Source organism: Dipteris shenzhenensis, chromosome 9 (genome assembly GCF_047967505.1).
Source record: "Dipteris shenzhenensis isolate YYH24624 ecotype China chromosome 9, Dip_SZ_1.0, whole genome shotgun sequence".
In the NCBI taxonomy this organism is placed as follows: Eukaryota; Viridiplantae; Streptophyta; class Polypodiopsida; order Gleicheniales; family Dipteridaceae; genus Dipteris; species Dipteris shenzhenensis.
The window spans coordinates 9,472,793-9,496,303 of record NC_141604.1 but is presented as its reverse complement, the minus strand read 5'-3'; the positions used below and the strand labels follow the sequence as shown (position 1 = coordinate 9,496,303).

The 23,511-nt window shown below is 39.3% G+C and overlaps 1 protein-coding gene across 6 annotated transcripts; it reads right to left on the bottom strand.

The window, feature by feature from the left end:
* Nucleotides 1-13,921: 13,921 nt before the first annotated feature.
* Nucleotides 13,922-23,169, bottom strand: LOC147898159 (uncharacterized). 6 transcript variants are annotated; one of them, XR_015541516.1, is made up of 5 exons: nt 22,084-23,169; nt 21,754-21,897; nt 20,755-21,272; nt 20,157-20,664; nt 13,922-14,618 (listed from the first exon to the last, which is right to left on the bottom strand). XR_015541516.1 is itself a non-coding variant. In XM_087379076.1 (4 exons), exons 1-3 carry the CDS (start codon nt 22,839-22,841, stop codon nt 20,804-20,806), a joined length of 1,371 nt encoding a protein of 456 aa, XP_087235202.1. In that variant the 5' UTR covers nt 22,842-23,169; the 3' UTR covers nt 20,132-20,657; nt 20,755-20,803. The 6 variants fall into 6 exon arrangements, 1 of the variants encoding a protein (XP_087235202.1); XR_015541514.1 differs by having other exon boundaries at nt 20,157-20,657; XR_015541517.1 differs by having other exon boundaries at nt 20,157-20,647.
* Between the last annotated feature and the right edge of the window lie 342 nt (nt 23,170-23,511).

The following is a 23,511-nucleotide window of genomic DNA, read 5'->3' as shown; positions in this document are numbered from 1 at the left end:
GCTAACTTAGCTTTGTGTGAACATCTTCTCCAATTAATCCCATGTCTAAACCTTCATAGGAATGCTTTAGACATGGTATATGAGTAAGAAAATACCTAATTGAATACTGGTTGAACCAACTCTGAGCACTTTTTATTAGAGTACACGAAAAATAATCCATCTATTCCTCATTTTTCATGGCATCATTTATGCAGCAAACTCACGAGAACTCGGCAAATGACTATATGGGTCTTCGTCATCAGTACCTTGATGTTTTATGGTCATCCACTCAAAATCCAAGCTTTCAATTGACAAATGCTTGGACTCCATTTGCCATGATGGGCCTTCATCTACTAGTCAACTCAGACACCTCAACCCAACCATCCTTTTGACTCTGCATAGTAATCAACTTTAACCCATGGGGTAGCATGGCCGTGTCTCATGCACATTGTATGCACTTGGCTTATACAAGTTGGACCCCTCAAGGCTTACTACTAAGGCGTTACCTACCAATGATAGGTTGATGGAGGTCTAATAAAGAATCTTCTTATGAATTCTCTCTACTCTCAAGAATATTTGTTTTTCTAAAGACAATATCTAATCCACCTAGCATCCCAAACATCCTGTCATCTGACTTCTAGGTACCCATCTACGTCCTATAGACTCCCTCTCCACGTTCTATAGGCTCCTCCTCTTTGTTGATGGGGGGCACATCTTAGAGTATTGTTGGTTACTGATGATCTATTGTGATGGCATTGATATTAGATAAGTGGCATGCTTTCTCTATAGAGATGATATCATTGTCCTATCTTAGATAGCAATTCATTAGCCAAGATATTTATAAGAATTCCCCTTTGGTTTGATGGGCATGCCCAAGCTTTCACTAGGGGATATTATCTAGGAGATGGTTAACATCATAGCCTCTAATATCTAGGTAACATGTTTTGGTAATGCATGGCCGAGAAGTACCTTTTACATCATGGATCAAGGCATTCCTTTGTTTATTATCTACCACGTTGGCTATTGTCACTAGCTTCCAAGGTACCCTAGGCACTAATCTAGGACTTTGAGAAGAAAGCTCTAAGACAATTATCACTCTTTCTTACTACCTTGCATCTTGTTTAATCTCTACATTATTGTCAAAGATTCTAATAGATTGTACTATTTTTTGGGAAAAGGACTTCCAAATGAATTAACTTTTGAAAAATTTCCATGGGGTTCAACTTTTACACATTTATAACTATTAATTTCCCTCAATCCAGCATTTGATATTCATATATAACTATCTTGCAAACTTTCACGTAGAACCCCATCACCAAGTACCTTTCCAAAATAGCTTTCTATAAAAAAATTATCTTCGTTTATTCCTCGAGGTAATTAAAACATACAAGTTACAATAACCAAATTTATGGTCTTCACTGCTATATATACAACACTCATACATGTACTATTCAAATAATAAAGTCATTATATACTCATTTGTCCCAAAATAGAGTTGCAAATGACATTTCCAAGTATCAAAATATACATTAATCGTCAAACATATGGATGAGCATGTACAAAAGGTATGGAGTGTGACATGAAGCCTCTCATGAACCTTGCAAATTAAAAGAGACTTAATCTTCTATGTCATGGAAACCCTCAATTTAGGTAGAGCACCAAGGTCAACTAATATTTCCACTTACATAAGTAAGTAGGGCATATATACATATTCTAAAATTATTAAATAAATCTTAGATCATGTAAATCTTAATTAAAGAATGACATTAGGACATCCACTTTGTTGAATTTCAATTTTGAAGCTTTTGTGACAACTAGGACGTCCAAATACAATTTATAAACTATGGCTTTTGAGTTTTAGCCGCACTGCTAAATATGATAACCCTAAAACTTGTTACTTAGATGGGTAAATCTAATCATTATAACTTTTTTTTTCTAGTCTACAACATTAATGATGTATAGAACTTGATACTAATGCACCAGTTGTTGAGAGTTGTGGTGCCATCAAATATAATACAGGCAATGTATGATTGAAAGGTATGATGCAAGAGCATGATGCGATGTGGCAATGAATTTTTATACCACACTTTCACGCAAGAATTTCACACTTCCATAAAAGGAGGTCACTTTCATGCAATAATATATTCAACTCGCAAATCTCTGTATAAGGACAAGTGTCAATCTTGTAACCTGATTGAACTTGAGCCTATGCTTATTTATTCTAGCACTTTATCATGTGTGCACTTATGATTCATCCACCATATATTAGATTAAGCACTCCATAGATTCTAAGGTACTCATGTTTCTTCAACCAACTTGTTACTTGGAGCACCATGTCTTTCTGATGGTTTCCTAGCAATGTTTAGCATGCATGGGAGTGAAAACCATTGGTACAGCACACGGGTGGGTTCTATGTTGGTTTTATATTGGTTTTAATATCGGTATATCCCAACACTAAAGAGTGTCGATATACACCAACATTAACACAGTGTCAATGTATACTGACACTAAGGGGCTTATGTCATGGAGGGGAAAAAGGAGGGAAATAATGCTGGCTATTTTGGATGTTTTTCCTTTGAAAGAAACTAATTTGGAAGTTTTTCCCATGATGTATGACATAATTATCCAACGGAAAATGAGAGAGGACTATAAGGAAATGTCATATCAATAGTAGAGAAATGTCAACATCAATCTTGATCAATGGCTCTAAAGGGTAGGGGAAATAGCACTGCCTTTTTTGGATGCATGGCATACATTGCAAATACTTTAATCTTATTCACTTAAAGTCTTGTATAAAGTATCATGCTATCAAACACTGCTTGAATGGGTAGGCATGCTTATTTTCTTGTTTTCCACCACGTCGCATACCTAAGTACCAAAAAAATATGCATTTGCTTACTCCCATCATATGTGCCTTTGTCCGATGGGTTCTATACCTTGTACATGCCTTAATATTTTTTACTTTAAGGACTTTGCAAATTTCCATACCCATCGAACACAGTTTTCATGGTTGGTCATGCTTGTTTTCTTATATTTCCACCGCATCTCATATTTGAGTATCAAAAAATACACATCTACTTTCTCCCATCGTACATGCCTTTGTACAATGGATAAGATAATTTACGCATGCCTTAATATATTTACTTTCAGTTCTATGCAAAGTTTCATACCCATTGGACATAGTTTGCATGGGCGGGCATGCGTATTTTCTTGTTTTCCACCGCATCTCATACCTGAGTATCAAAAAATACGCATCCTCTTGCTCCCATTATATGTCCCTTTGTTCGATAGGTATGATACTTTACACATGCCTTAATATTATTCAATTTAAGGACCATGAAAATTTTGATGCCCATGTATTGATATCCTTTCCATGGTTGGACATGCATATTTTCTTATTTTCTACCAGAGTCTCATACTTGAGTAAAACAAAAAATATGCATTTGCGTGCTCCCATCATATGTTCCTTTGTGTGATGTGTAAGATACTTTGCACATGTCTTAATCTTATTTATTTTAAGTCTTGAGCAAAGTATTATACCCATCAAAGACCATTTGCATGGGTGGGCATGCTTAATTTCTTGCTAATTTCCACCTTGTCTCATATTTGAGGATCAAAAAATATGCATCTGCTTGCTCCCATCATATGTGCCTTTGTTCAATGGGTACAATAATTTGCAAATGACTTAACCTTATTAATTTTAAGGCTCATGCAAAGTTTCATACCCATCAGACACATTTTGTATGGTTGGACATGCTTAGTTTCTTCTTTTCCACACGGTTTGATTCATTGGGCATGCACATATTGTCTTAATTTTCATCATGTCTCATATATGGCACACCTCAAAACCCACAACTCAAAACCAAGTCAAGACCCAAAAAATTCAAAAATCACGCCCAAGGATCCATGAATGTTAGGAAAATGCCTTGTTCTATTTGTATATACCAATTTTAAGCCCTATTTTTGTTAGTATGTTGCCAAACCCCCTATCCGTTGGTGTGTACCAATGCCAAACCCTATTTTTATCAGTATATACCGATGTATACGTATCATTATATATTGACACAAAGGTGTTGGTATATATTGATGGTTTCCTGGCAAAAATGGTTGACTTTGCCCACGCTTTTCTCTCCCACAATGCATCACACTCTATTTCACTCATTTCGCCAGTTTCTCCTACTATTTGACTTAATTTCCCATCTTTACAAACAAAGCTGCCTCCCCACCTCCCACTTCTCCATCCTCTCCATAAATTCCCTCTCTACCTCGAGGTCTTGCAACAAACCTCTTGCTCCCTTTCTTTCAAGGTATGTGTTTCTCTTCTCTTATTTTCGTTTCAAAGTTCATGCTTTCTAAGTTATTCTTTTCCCATGTTTTCCTCTACTTTCATTCAAGTTATACTCTAGTTTCCCTTCTTTTTCCTCTACAAGATATAGTAAAGAATAATGAGTAAAGAAAGCCATCCTCCATAGATGATTGTTCTCCCCTTTTTCTCTTCTTTATCTGACTAACATTAGTTACATCAAAACTCACATGCGACTTGCTTATTAGTAAATCTACATCCCCTTCATGTACCGATGCATCCCTCGCATTTAAAGATGCTTCTCCTTCAACGGTTGCATTATAGAAGAACATCAAAGAGAGTGCATGAGCAAGATTCAACGTCACCTACCCATTCCTAAAAATGTTGCTACCATGACACAGGTGATGATGTAATGCAAAGGCCCCCACATGGGGTGGTGCCTATGATTGTGGAATTCCTATGAATTAGGAGTTACCTCCTTTGATGTAGGAGAGGTGCTATTGATTTAGGACACCCTCTCTCCATTTCTATAAAAGAGGGACTTCCCTCTCAAATCAATAGAACACCCATTGCTACATCTTTTGTGTTCTAGTCCCCCACCTTCCAACATTTGGTATCAGAGCCTCCTTGAGTCCCTAGCCCATTCTAGCTTCAATATGCCACCTCATCATCTTCTTCTCCACCCTCCACCTTCTTCTTCATTTCTACCCTCTTTCTCTCTAGATTTTGCTTAGCTTTGTTCTCCTCCATTAAATGACCATTCCTAGAGCCCTCTGAGCTGAAGTTTCCTCTACAAGTTTTGGCGCACCTTTGACACCAAGCATTCTTTGAAATTTTGCTTTGTTTGCCCGTGTCAACACGTTCTCTACTCACCAAACTTTCACGTGATTCTACGTACAAATGTGACCATTCATCAATTCCTCTGCGCTATGGGTGGGCGACACTATGATCTTACTGCTCATGAAATTTGAGCTCAAATTCTTACTGGAGCAAGGAGAAAACATGAAAAAACCAGTTGAAATATGCACATCTCTCCACGGTGACACAACGCAAAATATTGTCATTTCTCTCTGCCAGAAGTAGTCCTCAGTAAGAGCTTCCATTTTCCTTTGAAAGCTCTCTCAAATATTTTATCTTCAGCTTCAATTACACCCTCCAACAGCTTCATACTGTTCAATTTGGTGGTAACAGTGATATCTTCTTCTAATATGAACCATTGAATATGGAGTGAATATGGTTAAGTGCTAGAAAGTTTCATTATTATCTCAGTTATCTTTGATCTTTTGGGTGTTTGACCATTGGAAGTGATCGGAGGCATTTTTTAGTCTTAATGAGCCACTGCTTGTGTTTATGGTGCCATCCAGTTCCCCTCAAATTCTTTCTATTGTGTGAGGTACCACTTATGAGTATTGAGATACCTCTAGTATAGCTCTTCATTGCACTCTCCTCTTGTATGAGTTGGCCCTCCAATTGTGCAAGGCATGCTTGCATTTCCTCAGCCTACTCATTGTAGTCATTGGCTACAAGGATGCTACATTCTGTTTCTCATTGATCAACTATTGCTGTAGCTTGTTGTTTTGGAGATCCGCCATTATTAGTTGGATGGTAGTGGTAGCTTGTGCTTCATGGCATCGTTGGAAGACATTGAGTGCCATCTGCTAGTATTGGATCATAGACAAGAATGAAAAAAATGAATCACTCATCGCATATAACTGTACTCGCATTTGCCAATATAGAGGCTGTCAAGAGGCAAAGAAGAGAGGGAAAAAGGAAGGGGGAGCAAGAGGGGATCGATGAAGAGAAAAGAGAGTAAAAGAGAAGGAAAAATAGAGCAAATGCGAGGGCAACATATAAAACAGAGGGAATGAAGGGAAAAGAGAGCAAAAGATAGAGGATGAAGGAAAAAAAGAGCAAAAGAGAGCAGAAAACACTTTTATGCTTCTACTAAATCTTTACTCTTCTCTAAAAAGAAGAGAAATAGAATAAAGAAGAAGAGAGTAAAAGAGAGAAAAAGAGAGGAAGACAGTAGGAGAAAGAGAGAAAGAGAGGAAAAGACACGAAGAAAGAAAGAGAGAAAGAGGAAGCGAGAAAGGAGAGAGATAGGAAAATATAGAAAGAGATGGAAAAAAGGGAAATGGAAGAAAGAAGAAGAGAAGAATGTTGGAACGTGGGGGAGAATAGATACATTGTGACAAGAGGAGTGAGAACACAAAAGATGTAGCAATCGGTGTTCTACTATTGATTTGAGAGGGAAGTCCCTCTTTTATAGAAATGGAGAGAGGGTGTCCTAAATCAATGGCACCTCTCGTACATCAAAGGAGGTAACCCCTAAATCATAGGAATTCCACAATCATAGGCACCACCCCATGTGGGGGCCTTTCCATTACATCATCACCTGTGTCATGGTCTATGGCACTAAGTGTTCCTCTCCTACACACACACACTCACAACCATATGACTGCTAGTAGATGCACACATGCTACCCCCCCTCAAGGGTTTGCTTCTTGCGATATCAAGGATACATCTAGTCACATAGTTTCACATGCCATCTCATGGTGGTCAAGGATAAATCTATGGCTAGAATTGCATGCTAGAAAAGGTGCCCAAGGGTCAAGGTTTACAAAAATGGTATAGACCCCCCAAATGGTTATCTCCCTTGCATGTACAAGGATGGATATTAGGCCTTTGTGTGGACCTCGTTTCTCATGTCTTCAAGAGGTACCATGGGGGCAAACACATATCACATGGCTTACATCATATGGTGACTAAAGGTGATTTACAAAAGACAAAACACATAACATTCTTTTTGGAGTACTATTGCAGGCAAAGAACCTCAAAAATTTGACCAAGTGATGATAAATAAAGTTCAAAAGACAAAGTGCTCAAAAGGCATAGTCTTTTTCTTCTACCACAAAGTTTGTTGATGGAGTTCTCTCTTCAACCAAATTTTCTTTGTTGCTGATGTAGCTCTTTTTCACAAGATATGCTTCATTCTCTTTGGAGTTGTAGTAGGAGCCATTGTTGAAACCTTTGTTGATGTAGTTATTTTCCTTGTTCTCCTTGATATTATTCTTGTCTTCAAGCTCTTCCTCAATGTGGCTAGTCTCTCCACAAAAGCATTCTAATATTTTGTGAATAAGCATCTTCATCTTTGAGTGCTTATTTTGGCACCAAATATCTTGTCAAGTGTCTTCCATGCATCATGTGAAGTGTCCTTCCCATCAATGTGATGAATATATTCATCAATAACACCCAAAGCAATAATTGCTAGAGTCTTTTCATCTTTTATTGTCCATGATATTTTACCTTTTCTTGTTGAAGGTTTCTTCTTCTTTCCACAAGCAATATTCCATAGACCTTTCTTCATGAGAATGTATTTGGTCTACCAAGTATGAAAAAAATGACCCTCTATCTAACTCATGTTAGCCATTAGGAAGGTCTTACCTCTTACAAGGTAGTGTCTATTCCTTCACAAAATAGCATTCAAACATATTCAGTTCAAACTATATCATAAATGCATCATGAGCATTTACCACCAAATTAATGGACCACCCAAATTCCTTGTAGTCTTCAATGAACTCGAACCATGTCCCTAATTTTGCTCCCATATGGCTTGTGGAATCCCATGTCACAACAAAAATTAAAAATGATGATTAGTGGATTAAGTTTAATGTCAAAGTGCATTCGCATGGTTGGGATGGAGAGAAAGATTCATTGGAGGAGCATTTCTTGCAAGTGTCAAGAACCAACTTGAGGAGTCTTAGGAAGCTTTGGAGAAGCCAATTCACACCTGATATTTAGTGTCAAAAACCTAGCAGTACGTTGTAGTATTATTTCCACAATTTCAATGCATCATTTGGTTCTCATTGGCTTGAAACATAAGCCTAATAATGGTGAGATATGATATAACCCCCCCCCCACCCCCCAACCCCCCGAGTGTTAAGAAGCATGTTCTTACCAAGCTAGCTATGGCACAATCATATACAATACATAAGTATTGTATGAAAACATAGTTCTTGGGAATCTTTCCAAGCTAACTATGACAATCAAGGTGTGTCTCTTGTAGCTAAGGTCAATTATCCAAAAGAAAATATCAAGAGTCAAGAGGCTATGGAAAGAAGCAAGTATGGACTCTAAGGATTGTACTGAAGCTAGATAAAGACCAAGATTTTATAAATAAGAGACATTGAGATATTCAAGGTAGAAAGACCAAGACTTTGTAAACAAGATCCAACATAAAGACATTTAAGCCAGATAAAGACCAAATATTTCCAAATAAAAGCTAGCCCAAGGGCTCCCTTACAAGCCCCTTTTTGAGTCCAATGTTTTTGTAATGGGATCCCCTTGGACATACCGAGCTCCAAAACATGTATGCACAGTTTGAAAGCTCCTCACATAATCTTTCTTCCCCCCCTGCACAATCCAGGAGCTCCTCATATAATCTTTCCTCCACCCCTGCACACCAGGAGCTCCTCACATAATCTTTTCTCCCCCCTGCACACTAGGAGCTCCCCCTCTATAGCACAGTATGAGAGCCTCTCCTCCCCTGATCTTGAAATCATAACTTATGGGAACTCCTTGCTCACTATTCAAAAGCCCAATTTGGATCAAGTAAATAAACATGAGGTATCTAATGAAATCCTCTCTAAGTTTACAACAATAGGGTAACTAATTCAATCGATATTAAGTTAATAAAGATGAGGTAGAAAGTTTCCAACCAATGCTATAACATAACTAACTCTGAGCTAGATACACCGAACTCATGCAAGAATTTTAAAGGAAAATTCAATATGAAAGAGGGAATGAATATAAAGTTGTAGATGCATTATCAGTATTAACACCACCTTAGGTGTGAGCCCAAAAATGTGGAGACCATTGCCTTAGATGTGAACTCCCAAATGTCATGATTAAAGATAATTGACTTAGATGTGAGCACCCCAAATGTTAGAGGGAGCCCCTTCTGTTAATGGAGCCCTTTGTTTTATTTTGTTTTTTTGAATGGTTGGTTTTGGCATGAGGCTTGGCATACAAATTCATATTTCTCAATTCATAGTTTATTTATATCCCATGTGCATCCCTTTCCTTATTATATACTTATGATGGATCCCAAATCTCATAGGAAGCCATGTTTTTTAATGGAGGCCATTTTTTAAAAAAATTTTAAAAATGGGTGGTTATGGCACTGGCAGTTAGCAGCATTCGACATGCAAAGATTATAGAATAATAATAAAAAAGTTCTCTTGGAGCCCATTTTTAAAAATTAATTTGATGGTTTGTTATGGAACTTTACTTTGCATGCAAAGAATAAAAAAAATAAAAAAAAAGGTCTTAAGGTAGAAAGTTGAAATGAAGATTTTATGGAAATAGCAACCTTCTTGTAAGTTTATTTAAATATAGCCAACTTGCTAGACACAAAATATTTGACCATACAAACAATGAGAACAAATCCGTCAAAAGGCAATCGAGCCTTCATCCTAGATGACATATACAAAGAAAGGAATGGCTCAAAAGAGTCAGCAACATAAGCCTTTGAAGATTACTTGGAAGAGCTTGAGCCTCACCAATAGTTGGAGTAACATGAATAGAAGTCACATAATGCCACCAATACAAGAAACACACAGGGAGAGAGAGAAGGTTTCATCTATTGGCATGTGTCATAGGCCTATATGAGGTTGGAAACATAATCTTTAACTAGCCTCCAATAGAGTCATAGTGGTTAGTACATTTAAGTATGATCAAACCAATCATGAAGTTAAGTCTTGCAACAATGGTTTGGCACCTGACATAAGAGAGAGTGAACCAAATTTACTTTGTTTTTAATTAAGATTTAAATTTTCCACATCAACAATTCGTCATTTTCCCAAAACATACTATGCCATGTGTGGATTGCCTCTTGCTATGAAAATCTTTGAAAATTAGAATCAATTAAACAAACCAAAATCATTATCAGCAAGTACACATAGCTTACATGGGTTTGGTAAATACCAAGAAAGATCCTATCAAGGTAAGTCAAAGGACCTTTTAATAAATTTCCTATTTATATTTTTGTTTTTAAAAAATGCATAAGTATTGACTAGAGTGAATACGCATATGAGATCAATATGCACCATGCTTAGGATGAGATATGTTTTCACCCATAGCTTCAATTGGGACTCATTTAGGACTAAAACACCATCTTTAGGGTGTATTGCATGAGGGTAAATTTGATTCAAGAGTGTAACTATAAAAATCACATTCCATATAAAAGTGTAAAAGGAAATAATTTTGAGTAATGGGATATATATAGCCCAAGTCAATCTATCATCATATGATAACCTTAGCAATAGAGCTCAAATGCTACATACTTAGTGTTTTATGGAAGCATTTTTTATTTATGGAAATGGCACATCAAAGACCTACTTACAGGAAGGAAACTTGGAAATGCCACATTAAAAACCTTCTTATTGGAAGGAAACTTGTCATCAAAAATCTCTTCCCCAACATTCTAATGTTATATTATGCATACATTCACATATATGATATAATAAATATACTATATTTAAAATTAGTGTCAACTGAAGAATTGTACATATATCCTCTTTTATGGGTTCCTACCACTAACCTTATACATACACTTCCCCATGAGGGAGGTGAAAGAAAATGGTGCATAGTGGAAGATAACAATAAAACAGAAGTACACAATATAAAACTAGAGAGAGAGAAAATTTGGATATACCAAAACTACTGATACAACTAATGGTTGTTGTGTTGTCCACCTGTGTGGTCTCAAGAGAGAGCTAAGATGGTGATCTGGATAGATGCAGAGGTTGTGATCTTCGGTGAACAGGGAAGATCATATTGACTCAAGATGAGAGGGGGGACTTGTATATAGTGTGCCATGTAAGTTGGTTAAACTTGCCAACTATAGATCCTTTACAATTTGTACTGTCAAATTATCTGTGTATATAGAAGTGATATGATCAGGTTGAGTTCCTTGGAACCTTAGTTCTGTGGGCTGTTGCAACCCTAGTCCCCTTGCTTCTTAGGGGAGTTGACACCCCGTCAACCCCTCTTTGAGGCATGCCTACATGCGAGTTCTACATGCAACTTCTACATGCAACTTCTACATGCAACTCCTACATGCAACTCTTACATGCAACTTCTACATGCAACTCCTACATGCAAAGAGAGAAGGTCTCCAACTTGTATAAATACCCCATAATGGAATGAAGCCCACACTCTTTGGGGCATTGTGTTGTGTTCTACTTTGGTACTCCAAGCAATTGTCTCAAGTATCCATGCTTCCTTGCACTCCATGTTCAAAAGCATGTCCTAACCTTGCAACTCCTCCTCCCCTCTCCTCCAACCTTGCAACTCATCCTCTCCCTCTCCAACCTTGCAACCCATCCTCTCCCCCTCCTCCTCCCTGCTCCTCCTCCCTTCTTCTCCTCCCCCTCCCTCCTGCTTTCTTCTCCTCCTCCCTCTTCCTCCTCCTCCTCCCCCTCCTCCTCCCTCCTCCCCCTCCTCCTTCCTCCTTCTCCTCCCTCCTCCTCCTCCCTCCTCCTTCTCCTTCCTCCTCCCTCCTCCTCCTCCTCCTCCTCCCTCCTCTCTCTTCTTTCCCCCATGCTCGTACACCTTCCTCCTCTCCCACTCCTATGCTCCCCCTAAACCCTTAGTTCCTCAACCCTTAACCTCCATGATCTACAAGGGAGACGAGTTCTCCAACATGTACTCTACCCTTAACCTTGGAACCTCTTCTAAACTCTAGAACCTCTCTCTAAACCTTGACCTTGGAACCTCCTTCTAAACCCTTAAACTCCTCCTAAACCCTGCAACCCCCAATGAAGACGAAAGCTTTCAGTACCTCAACCATAATGATACACGTTCCTTTTACACATGCATGCATTATGTTTGCTTACCACACTTAAGCCTACGTCTCTCACCAAAACACGACTTGAGGTCCTAAGCTACACGTATACTACAAATGACAACCTCGATATGTCTGTAGGTGACAAAAAGCCTCGGAACCCTGCAAACTGAGAATACCCTACTCTTCCCGCGGAAGCTGTGGGAAAGAGCCAACACTTGCTTCTTGTCTACCATTGTTGCCACCCTCTACACCTCTGCATGAATTCTTTCCTTCAAAACACGTGCCCAAGGCACATGTCATTGTTGTGCTACTACGATTATCCCTCGATACTAGGGAGTGATCGTCTAGGTCTTTGCTTGCAAACACACAGACTCCACTATCAAGGGATAAAGATCCTGAATTTGAACATCTTTACATGCACCGAGCTTGTACTCACCTCAAGAAGGATTGCCAAACTCGGCCACCATCTCTTCCGGTGAACATGTTGGTTGCAGAAACAGCTCTCCATCCATTAGCAAAAACGATTGTTTTTGCTGATAAATAAATTGGGTGGTGAGCTCATGATGCTCTCCCAAAAACTCCACAGCCGATCCAAGTGCAAGCTGCTGATGGTAAAGTGCTAATGCATCCGGGTGAATGTTCACCCTCAAGTAATCAATGTTGTTGAAACTCCAAATTCATAGCCTTTGTAAATGTGCATTGATGGGACAGAGAATCAGAGTTGGTTGGTACAAGAGTCACTTGTATATATTTCTGAGTTTCATGTTGATGTGGATAGCTCTCTCCCACGACTATGGAGAGATGATAAAGACCTAAGGATGACCTCTATTGTGCCTCAAGGGAAAGCAAGTCAATGATTTGTTTGTACGATTCACTTAGTGAAGAGTTTAGACTACAAGTGTTAAGCTCTTTATAAAACTTTCCTTAAAGTAGTTACCATATATTGTCTACAATTAATTAAGTTTGTCTTCACAAACACTAAACCTAAGGCCTTAGAATAAAGACATGTCGAAGTTTGCATTATGCTTGCTCCTCCCAACCTTCTTTATGATAATATGACAAAGTTTAAGCCTTTAGGTAAGAATTAAGTACGGGCATTCAAAGTTTACTTTAGTGTTTGCACTACAAAAAACATTAGTTGCTTTTTGATCATTTTGTTTGGATAGAACAAGAGTTACCAAAGAAAGAAGACACCATGGTAGTTGTTGAGAGGCTATAGATAATGTTGTGCTAAAATAGCACAATCTACTAAGGATTGCTTTCCATTTAGCCTTAATGTATAATAAACTTTCCTAAATTATGCTTTGAGACTCTCCTAAGCTACAAGTAATGACTCAATGGTCATAACCTATGACCACTTTAGGACCAAGTCCTAAAAACCAATTAAATTTTTTTGTCGATTGTGAGCTTGTGAGGGCCGTTGTTAAGTTATAACTGTTGAACATGAAGAAGACATCAACAATAGCTCCCTCCACTTTAGCCATGGGCTCATAGAGAAAGAGGTTTAAAGCTAGTGGTTCTATGGCTTTTGATTTGAAAGAGTCTACCCAAACCGAAAACTGACTGGAATTTCACCCAGGTTCATATCATGATTTATGGGTAAATATTACATCATACGATATGTCAATTACGGACCATGACAGGCTTAATGGAAACCCGAATAGAAACCGAAGCAAAGACAGAAGCTCTGAGTCCCTCAGCTCAAATTTGGCATACAACTATGATCCTTGTCAATTTTGTTCTTGGATTCCCACTGGTACTCCACATTTTGGAGATACCTTCAGATCTGCTCAACTCTTCATGAAGATTCACGGATATCTCGGAGTCACAATAGCGGAGACTTAACATGGACAACAATTCGAACCGTGGAGACCTCATCAAGCAGCCTTATTAGACAAGATTTATATCAGAAGATCACACCCATAAGGTGATTATCCAAAAACAAACATTCATAAGCCGAACGATCGTTTAGGACCCAGAGAAGACATCATCGAGCTGCAGACTTTGAACTGATCTACATTATAGGAGCATATGATTGGTTCTGGGTGAACAGCACAAGTGTCGTATGAAGACCACATTATAGGATTAAGTCTGGAGACTTGTTGTAAGAAAGAACTGAGATACCCTCCACAATCGACTTCATCAAGCTATCGGCACCGTACTTACATAAGAGCAGAGCTTAGAAACACATAGAAGCGTCCTGCAGTGCGCCCTTCAGTGGATAGGCGACTAACTCGCATTGCACTAGGGATACATCTTCCCGCCTCATAAAGAGAGGAGGTACCTACAACCTAAGGAAACGCCGCGTCCAACTCGTATTTGCCACCTCTTATAAGGATTAAGACGGGTATCCGACGATGATTCCTCGCTGAGAGGGGGCTCAGCCACCGTACCAACCCTAAAAACGAATTAGTGCAAGATGGTAATCAAATGCCATAGGCAGGGTCTTACTGCCTCTAGGGGCCTCTGATCGCAGAATATGGTCGCCTGCACGCAAAAAGTACATCCCTAAGTTTTGTCAGCAAAACTTACTGCAACTGAGAAAGTCAGCTGGTATTCAGCCATAGATGCTAAATTGCAAATGCAAGGCAATCCTTTTAATTAAGTAACAAGAGCAATTGCAATGCATGTTAGCCTGCCCATGTGTTCACGAAACTGATCCCACTTCGAGACTAGAACAAGCTGCATCTGCGAGCTTCTCAATGAAAGTATATTAACGTAAATCATTACAGTACCTTGATAATCAGCTTTAATTATTCTCCTATTGTCCTTTCGAAATATTACAGCCCATCCACGGCCCCACGTGGATCTGCAAAGGTCTCACTGAAAGGGATACATCTGAACGATCTTGATAATCGATTTTAATTCCTCCTCTCTTAAAATATTAGGGTCCAGTTGCAGGTGACATCAACGAGCCTAGTTTGCAAGGTAGGGTACTGGCAAGGTTGTGAAGCACTACCTATGGTTGTTACATTCTAATCCACTTTGCAACAAGTATAAATCTCGTTCCTACAAGTTAACGAGTTATGGAGTGTGTGTGCTTCCATGAAAAAATTTCAGCAGCTTCTGCCGCTTAATTTCCATCAGGCATCACTTTCCGAAAGGAAAAAGGAAACTTGCCTGCGTGCGTGCAATTTTCCTATCCACTGGCAAATCTTTCCTACATCTAAGACTTGAGTCATAACCTTCCTCTGTAAGACTTGCTTCATATGCATTCACATCTCTAAAAAATCATTAGACAGCGAGACGAGTAACCTTGATGTAATGCAACGAAGGAATCACTCGCAAGAATTGACAAATGCCAATCGCATTTTTATGCTGAAGTTGCAGAGAGACATAGCCCCGTATTTGTAAGATTACTCATTTTCAGTCAAAGTACCTGGTACAAAGAGGTTATCACATTCGTTATGGAAAGTTTTGAACACTGATCATACACCAAACGATGTGCGACGTTTGGATCATGCGAATGAAATGGATATTTTCTTCGTTTACCTTGTCGTCCGCGAGGAGTTAGCCTCGTGCACGTGAAATCTATTCAGAATTGTATACTGACAGGTCATAGGAACACATTTGCTATATCTAGTTTTCGTCACATAATGAGCCTTATCATTCCAATGTTCTTCTCCTCAACAATGGAATAGGGCCATGGGATGGCTTTTGAATCTCTCTCTCTCTCTCTCTCTCTCTCTCTCTCTCTCTCTCACTCACACACACACACACACATATACACGAAGCATCACTTGCATGTTATCTATATGAATTCTAACTTTGGAGCCACATTGTCTTTTAACAATAAGCTTCAATGTAAAACCTTTGTAGGAGGATATAAATTTTTTATGTGAATTTTATAGATCAAGTCGCATTGAATGTATGTACACCTTCTATTCTTATGCCATTATTTGACTAAAGAAAAGAGAGGCATTTATGAGATTTAAATTTCCCATCACGCAAGGCTCAAATAGCTCTAGAGAGAGTAGAATATTTGCAAATTATTTTTGTTTTAAAATCTATTGGAGACCATCTCTGTCTTATCTGAATGTGGAAGTTCTATAATAAGTTGAAACTTGCAAATTATGTTTATTTGGATAAATCGTGATCCCCTTTTTCAATGAGTTTCAATATGTTAACTATCCTAGATAGGACATGCATCCAAAAAATGACCAAACGAAATACCCTTGCACATGGGAGGAATAAACTTTAGATTTTTTCTGAATTTTCATAAAAAAACCTTTTGTAAGGTAATTGTGTAACAAGTGTACATTTATCCAAATTTGAAAATTTCTTGCACTAAATGCACATCACATAATATGCTATCGTATATATTATTTAGTTGATCTATTGAGTTATTTTGCTATAATGTTCTCTAGAGAAGAACATTATAAGCACCCAAGGATAATTTCTAGGATTAGTCAGGGACTAAAAATGTAGGTATTGGGGGCACACAGAATTACCAAAAAATGGGCTAGCCTACATAAGGCAAGGAGGGGCAAGAAGGAGAATGAGCAATAATAGAGACAATCGAGAGTAGGGAAAGGGGTGTGAGGGAAAGATTTGAGGGGATGGACTACCATTCTTCCAAAAGCTTTTAACCTCAGGAAATGGAGAGGGATGACATACATGTGGGTTATATATATGAGAGGAGGTTCAAGTCTCTCCTCCTCATAAGGAGTCCTACCCACATTGTTCAACAATCTCTAAAGCAATGGAAGACACTTCTCGATGGTTTTGATGAGTTATATCAATATTAATGGTTCCTTCCTTGCACTAGATCTATTGACTAGTGAAAAGTTGGGCATGTTGCAATGCTCCAACACATCAATGAATCAGATTGTGCTCCACCATAGCTCTAGCTCAGTACCTTCTTCACAATGATAATTTAGGATATGATCTTTATTTCCTTCAAATTAAGCTTTAGGGTGTGGCCACTCATCGTATGTAAGTATAGCACATGGGTTCAACAGAAGGACTATGGTAAAAACCCAAAAGTTATTAAAATAGAAATATACTTATACAAGGGGTTTTATAATTAGGCTATTCGGAAAAATATCAAGTTTATATAAAAAAGGTGCCATTTTAAAGTCTTATGATCTATAGATAAGGGGTTTTCATAAAACCCCTTGAATGCATGTTTTATATGGGGTTCATGTAATGATCCCCACCTTCCCAGATTACTTCAATGATAATGAAAGATACTATGTATATGGCCTTGCCATCAAACCTCTCAAATTAAAAACCTTTCCTATTATTGAACTTACATGTCTTTAATGCATATAACAAAGTATATAGTTCATCGAAATGATCCCACTAAGTCTATGTGATAGAGTCAACATATGCTCTCATCATCATATCATAACACACTTTATGGAAAGTACATAAATATTTGTTAGGTTCATTATTTTCAAACCCCAATTCATATGTATGAATTTAAAATGACATCAGTAAAAGATAGATCAATACCTTAGATTTAAGGACAATTTGTACATCTAAATAGGTATAGTTGGAAAATATAAACACTTAATATTTTACTTCCGAGAGAGATAGACGAGTTTTATATGAGGTTTGTAATTCCTTGATAATTCTTTGAAAATTATAAATTCAATATCCACCTTGATACATAGAGTGAATATAAGTTGATACAATCAATTTCCATTGCATATACTATCCACGTATCTTCTTGGATTTTGTAATAATTTGATAGTTTCATTTAAACATTTTTCCCTACATTTTCTATCAAAGCTATTTCTTTAATAAAGTAATACTTCTTGCAAGAGTTTAGAAATAGAAGGAAAATTTACATCTTGTTTTCCAAATCATTGAATTTGTAGGTTTAAATAATTACAAAGTTAATCAAAATGTAGGCGGTAATAAAATTATCAGACATGTCACTGTGGAAGTCCCTTGATGAATTAAAATTCTTACATGTCTTGCAAATTATAATTATACAAACATAGATCAATTACACAAACATCAGATCGATACTTATGCATATTGATTACCCAAACATCAAATTGATACTTATAATCATTTTGAATGCAAAGACAAGATTTGAATATACTTATTCTCATAGGGTTCACTATGTGTTAATTCTTTGTATCATGTGCATTCAAGATCTAATTTAAATGTCCCCTAGATCACAATATGTTAATTCTTTGTATCATGTGCGTTCAAGACCTAATTTAAAAGTCCCCTATCTGTGAATTTTTCGAGAATAAAATGCATCGTTTCCTATTCAATTTGAGAATACCCCCTCCTAATGGTACCCTTTTAGATGTAAAAAATGTGCAAAAGAAAATATTTTTAAAGTCCGTTCTGTGAAGTCGACGTCCTATGCTTACATATTTGTGAGTAAAACCCCCAAGTACTTATTTGATAGATAAAGTTAATCTATTGTTAGTATCATAAGGAAAGGGAAAGTTTTAAAGTATTTGATTACTAAGCAACATGACTCTATCCAATGTGTATAATGATGTATAAGAATGCTATTTTACATTTGGTCCTTTCTGAAACTCCCCATAATCTTCTTCACGCATCTAAGAGAAGGATTCGACTTAGTAGGCACTTTACAACTCTTAAGTTTATCTAAGTTTGGGAAAAGTTTATTATATCATCACAAATACTACTAAGATTTGTGTTCAAGTTTGTTGCTCTTTGTTCAAAGGACACCTTTGATAATTAATGCCAACCTAGTATTACATCTCACTCTAGTCTCATTAGAAGTATTAACAAACTATGTGGACATCACACCTACAAGCAATGCTTGTAATCCTAGATATGGATTAGCAACCTGTGAGTATCATTACACCTAAAAGTAATTCTAGAAATGGATTGGCAAATCGTAAGCCAACAAATTCACAAGGAATACATCTATGCTTTCTTTGGACTTGCAGACATTGTCATTTCTAATCACACCAAAATGCAGCAATCTTTGTGAGCCTTGATGAATTGAAAATCTTGGCTTGAGATGATAACTTTTACATTTTGGTAATGCAATGGTCCAATATTCATAGCGGGTACAATTAGAAACCTATAACCCTAGGATGTGTGCCATAGATAGATACCCTACATAGCCTAAAATGGAGGCATTTAAGTTCCTTTAACTTGGCTATGAGAGATTGCTAGAGGTTATCAATTAGCAAAAACATTGTCATGGTAGTCATGGCAATACTAGTATGTTAATCCCTATAAGAGCTGACTCAAGACATTTGCCCTTGGAGTGAGAAGATTGTTTTGCCTAGTGACGTACTCGTGTGGTAGAAAATTTTATAACATTATTATCACGTAGCATGATCACCTCATTTAGACAGTGGTTGGGTAACCATACATGAATGATTCCAACACCCTAGTCAATTGACATAATGTGCTTATGGTCACATTATTTATATGTATAGTTGTAATGGTTGCCTCACAGAAAATAAGTAATTCTAACACAGTAGTCGAATATATTCCTTACTTCTCTATCCTTTCATAATGTAGGAACCTCATTAATGTCTAGCTTTTGAGTCATTAAATTTGTAACAATAAATCTAATTTCTTTCTTTTATTTGCCCTATTGAAATTTATTTTTTATAAAATGTATACAGCTCATAAAAAGAACTCACTACTATAGCCCATTTTCTTGGCCTTTCAAATATGTAAACACCCTATTCATTGCTATTGAGTAGGACTCAAAGCATGGTCCTTAGAATCTAAGTTAAGACTAAAGGCTCAGTAAAAACAAGAGTAAGAAAGGGTCGTGAGTCTCTCGGCCACATGTGGGTAGGATTTAGTAGCTTATCCGCATAACGAAGGTCATGTGGACCAATGAAGATGAGATAATAGCTGTGTAGCCACCAAACAAAACCATAATATTTGCTAGTGAGACAATTTAGAGAAAAGAAATAGTGTGCGCGAAGAGATTGTGGGAAGAGGAGACGGTTGTGGACATGGGTGTGCTGAGCCTACTATTTTGTGTGTGTGTGTGTGTGTGTTAGTGAGTGAGAGAGAGAGAGAGAGAGAGAGAGAGAGAGAGAGAGAGAGAGATATCACCTTATACATTGTGCTTTTGGAAAGATCTGGAGTTGCTCCCCTTGCAGCATATAATTTTGGTTGCTGATAGCAATGTTTGGCAATCAAAGGCTAGCAATGTTTAGCAATCAAAGAACTAGCCTGTTGCCGGTGCTCCAGAAGTATCCACCTGCTTGGCTACTCGATGGTGCTCAGAATGCACTTGCACAGTGCACACCATTTCCTGTACCGTCTATCGACTATAACATTTCAATGGACACAAAGCAATGAGTCCGTTCTATTTGACGACCATTAGCAGAGCAGTCAGCTGTAGAACTTATAGTAATGTTCGGGGTGCAGTTCAAGAAGTCGAACTTTTAGTTTTCTTTCTCTATAAGAGAGTGAAACAGGTACCGAGGGTTGAATTCAACCTTGTTTCATCAGAAAGAGAGAACGAGAGAAAGAAATGGTTGCATTATAGAAATGACTGCCCAAGAACCTTCGAATCTGCATGGCAATGGCGATAGGTATTACTGGCAAAGCCTGCAGACTGACGTTCTGTATTAGAAGCTTGGTGCATATACTTGTATATGTCGAAGATCAAGAAGGTGAACCAGGGATATTTGGGCCTGAAGCTTACCTACATCAACCCAGATTCGTGTCATTAGTGAGACCTGATCCCAGTAGCCTCACGACGATTTACGCACTGCCGATGGAAGCATGTCATCAAGCAAGCCCTCGTCTACGGGATGCTCGACTCCTTCGGTTCTTCTCCCAGGCTGAGCTATAGCGTTAGCGACTGTGTTGTCTAGTTGTCGTTGCATGTATTCCGGCATTTGCTTGAACGACGTCTGAGGTGCTTGCAGATACGGAGGCAAATCCAAAGTATTACCGAGAAAGGACTGCATTGGCAAGGGCATGGGCTGTGCCCTGAACGGATTGCCAGGAGGCGGATGGATCAAACAATCAATAAGGGATACGGGACCTCCGAACGGCGTCGACCCTAGTGCAATCGCCTCTGCGGATCCCCTGAGGACTGCCGGACTGTGATGTGTGTGTTGCCCCTCATACGTCGTCACTACCAGTGTAGCGTCCTCAGAACATCTCTCTACTCGCTTCTTCACCGAGCATTTGGTGTTCGTGCATCGATAGTAGCTCCTGTATTCCACTGCGTGATTCATCATCAACGCACCAAGCACGGCCTTCGGGAAGCCCAAGATATTCTCGCTCAACAATCATCGATTCACTTGCCCTTTTACACTTCCCGGAGCAAAAAACAAAGCTACAAACATTCCGTCCCTCGATTCGATGAAAGGAAAAAGTCATTCACGGCTGCAGCGTGCACTTGCACATGCATACTTCATGAGAACGATCATAATTGAGATGAACTTCCGGCAGCATGCATGACTACGATTCTCCTGACATACTACGAAGTCCGAGAAACAAACTGCGCAGACAATCACAGGGAAGATACAATAGCCAGATCGCGTGATTCGCGTTCGCGTATCGTGCAATAAGAAATCCTCTTTCACATCTTCTGGTGTAACGAGTCACGACGTCTGTCTATTTACGACACACACGTATTCGTTAAACATCCGTGCAGAAATCAGACGTTCAATGTGGGTGTGAGGGAGACAACCTTGGATGCGGGCTGTTTTTCACTGCTTTCTGACCATACTTCCGCCAACGATAACCGTCTTCCAGATGTTCGACGTCACTTTTCGTTACGAGCGCTATCCGTGGCTGGCGATTTCTCTTTTGGCCTTTCTTCCTTGGTCTAGGCCTGCAACATGACAGAAGCTAAAAGCTAAGTGGCTGATTTGCACGGCATGCTCAAGATCCAACGTATTGGGCTATATACTGCAGTCGAGAACGAAGTAGGGTTGGATAAGGCCTAGCGTATATAATTGAGCTGAGAGCAGAGCGAGCTTTATTCCCCTTTTCGTTAGAAAGGTCAAAGGCATCTTACGGCTTCTTGATCTCCTCTACCGATAAAACCTTCTCTTCCACCGGTTTATCTGCTGCGCACTCAGCTGGAGGTGCAACCCCCCCGTCGCGGCCAGAATCCTGTTCAAGATCATGCTCGCTGGACGAGGATGACATGGAGGAATTGGGACTGCTGGGTGCTTCCCCTAATTTAGGATCATGCGTTCCAGCGGATGAAGACAAGGGTTTGTCATGATCATGAGAAATGGGAAACGAAGAGCTGTCACGGGGCGAATACGAAGCCCTGGATTTGGATGGCGGCCTCACTCGCGTATTCATATTTCCAGGCTGCGGGCTTCTTCCGATCGGGAGCCGACAATCGAAGCCACCGACATCAATGTCCGATAGGCCCGAAATCCTTGGACCAAGGGTGGAAGTGGAATACGAGTAAGTTTCCGGAATTGTCCAAGGAGGGCTGTGCTGATCTGGGAATAACAGCGGGGACTGAGCAGGCGATGGATAGCGGTAGAATTCGACCGCGCGATCAGTAGCCGCCGTGCTTGGGAGGAACAGCTGATCCTCGAAACGATGCAGCTGATCGTGGCTACGGGAAGCGGAAACGGCGTTCCAAAACGAGGAAGGCCCAGGGGAAGCGGGGAGCGAGGACGGGTCAAAGGGAGTGGCTGCAAGCTGGGAATCGGAAGTAATAGTGGAAGGCGGGTGAGGAATGATGGACTGGGAAGAAGAAATCTTTCGAGGAGAATGAGTCGAAGACCCAGGAGGGGGAGGCTGGGAAGCCATGGAGGAGGAGGAGAGATGAGAAGGAAAGTGGAGGTGAGGCGAGAGATTACAGGGGACATGGGTCGAAGGATGAGCGATGATGAAGAGAGGAGGACGAGGAGATGAGAGATGGAGGGGGAGAAGGAGATGAGAAATGGAGATGGAGATGGAGCAAGGATTGAGGAAAGCTATGGAGGAGTGTAATCCGGTGCAGAAGTAGAAGCAACCAGCAGCAGCTCAGGAAGACGCCGACCATCGTGTGTATGTTTGTGTGTGTGTGTGTGAGTGAAGCAAACTCGAAGACCCAGCCCGAGAAGGAAGAAGAAGAACTACTTTTACGTCACAGCACTCTCCCCTCTTAAGGGCCTACGTTAAGCGTTGCTCATGCCCACTTCCACTCTTCCTTCACCATTCCCCTTAGGCACCTCTAAAGTAGGAGAGAGAAGCCTCCACACGAGAGAGAGAAAGAGTGTGTGTGTGTGTGTGTGTATGTGTGTGTATGTGTGTGTCTAATTTCAACAAAAGAAAAAAGTGTGTGTATGTAGACACGTGAGCACGCACGTACAAATGTGTGTGTGTGTGTGTGTGTGTGTTTTTAACCTTGTAGGAACATTTAACATCCCAACGTGACTCATACCAAGGATTGAACCCACACACATACGCATTGACATGCACCAGAGCCTCAACCATT

Bases quoted from the DNA above. Each gene is read 5' to 3' on its own strand.
- LOC147898159 (XM_087379076.1), bottom strand. From the start codon at position 22,841: ATGGCTTCCCAGCCTCCCCCTCCTGGGTCTTCGACTCATTCTCCTCGA. The intron at 21,898-22,083 runs GTAAGATGCCTT...GTCATGTTGCAG, and splicing joins GTAGAGGAGATCAAGAAGCC to GCCTAGACCAAGGAAGAAAG. The intron at 21,273-21,753 runs GTTGTCTCCCTC...AGTGGAATACAG, and splicing joins AAAAACAGCCCGCATCCAAG to GAGCTACTATCGATGCACGA.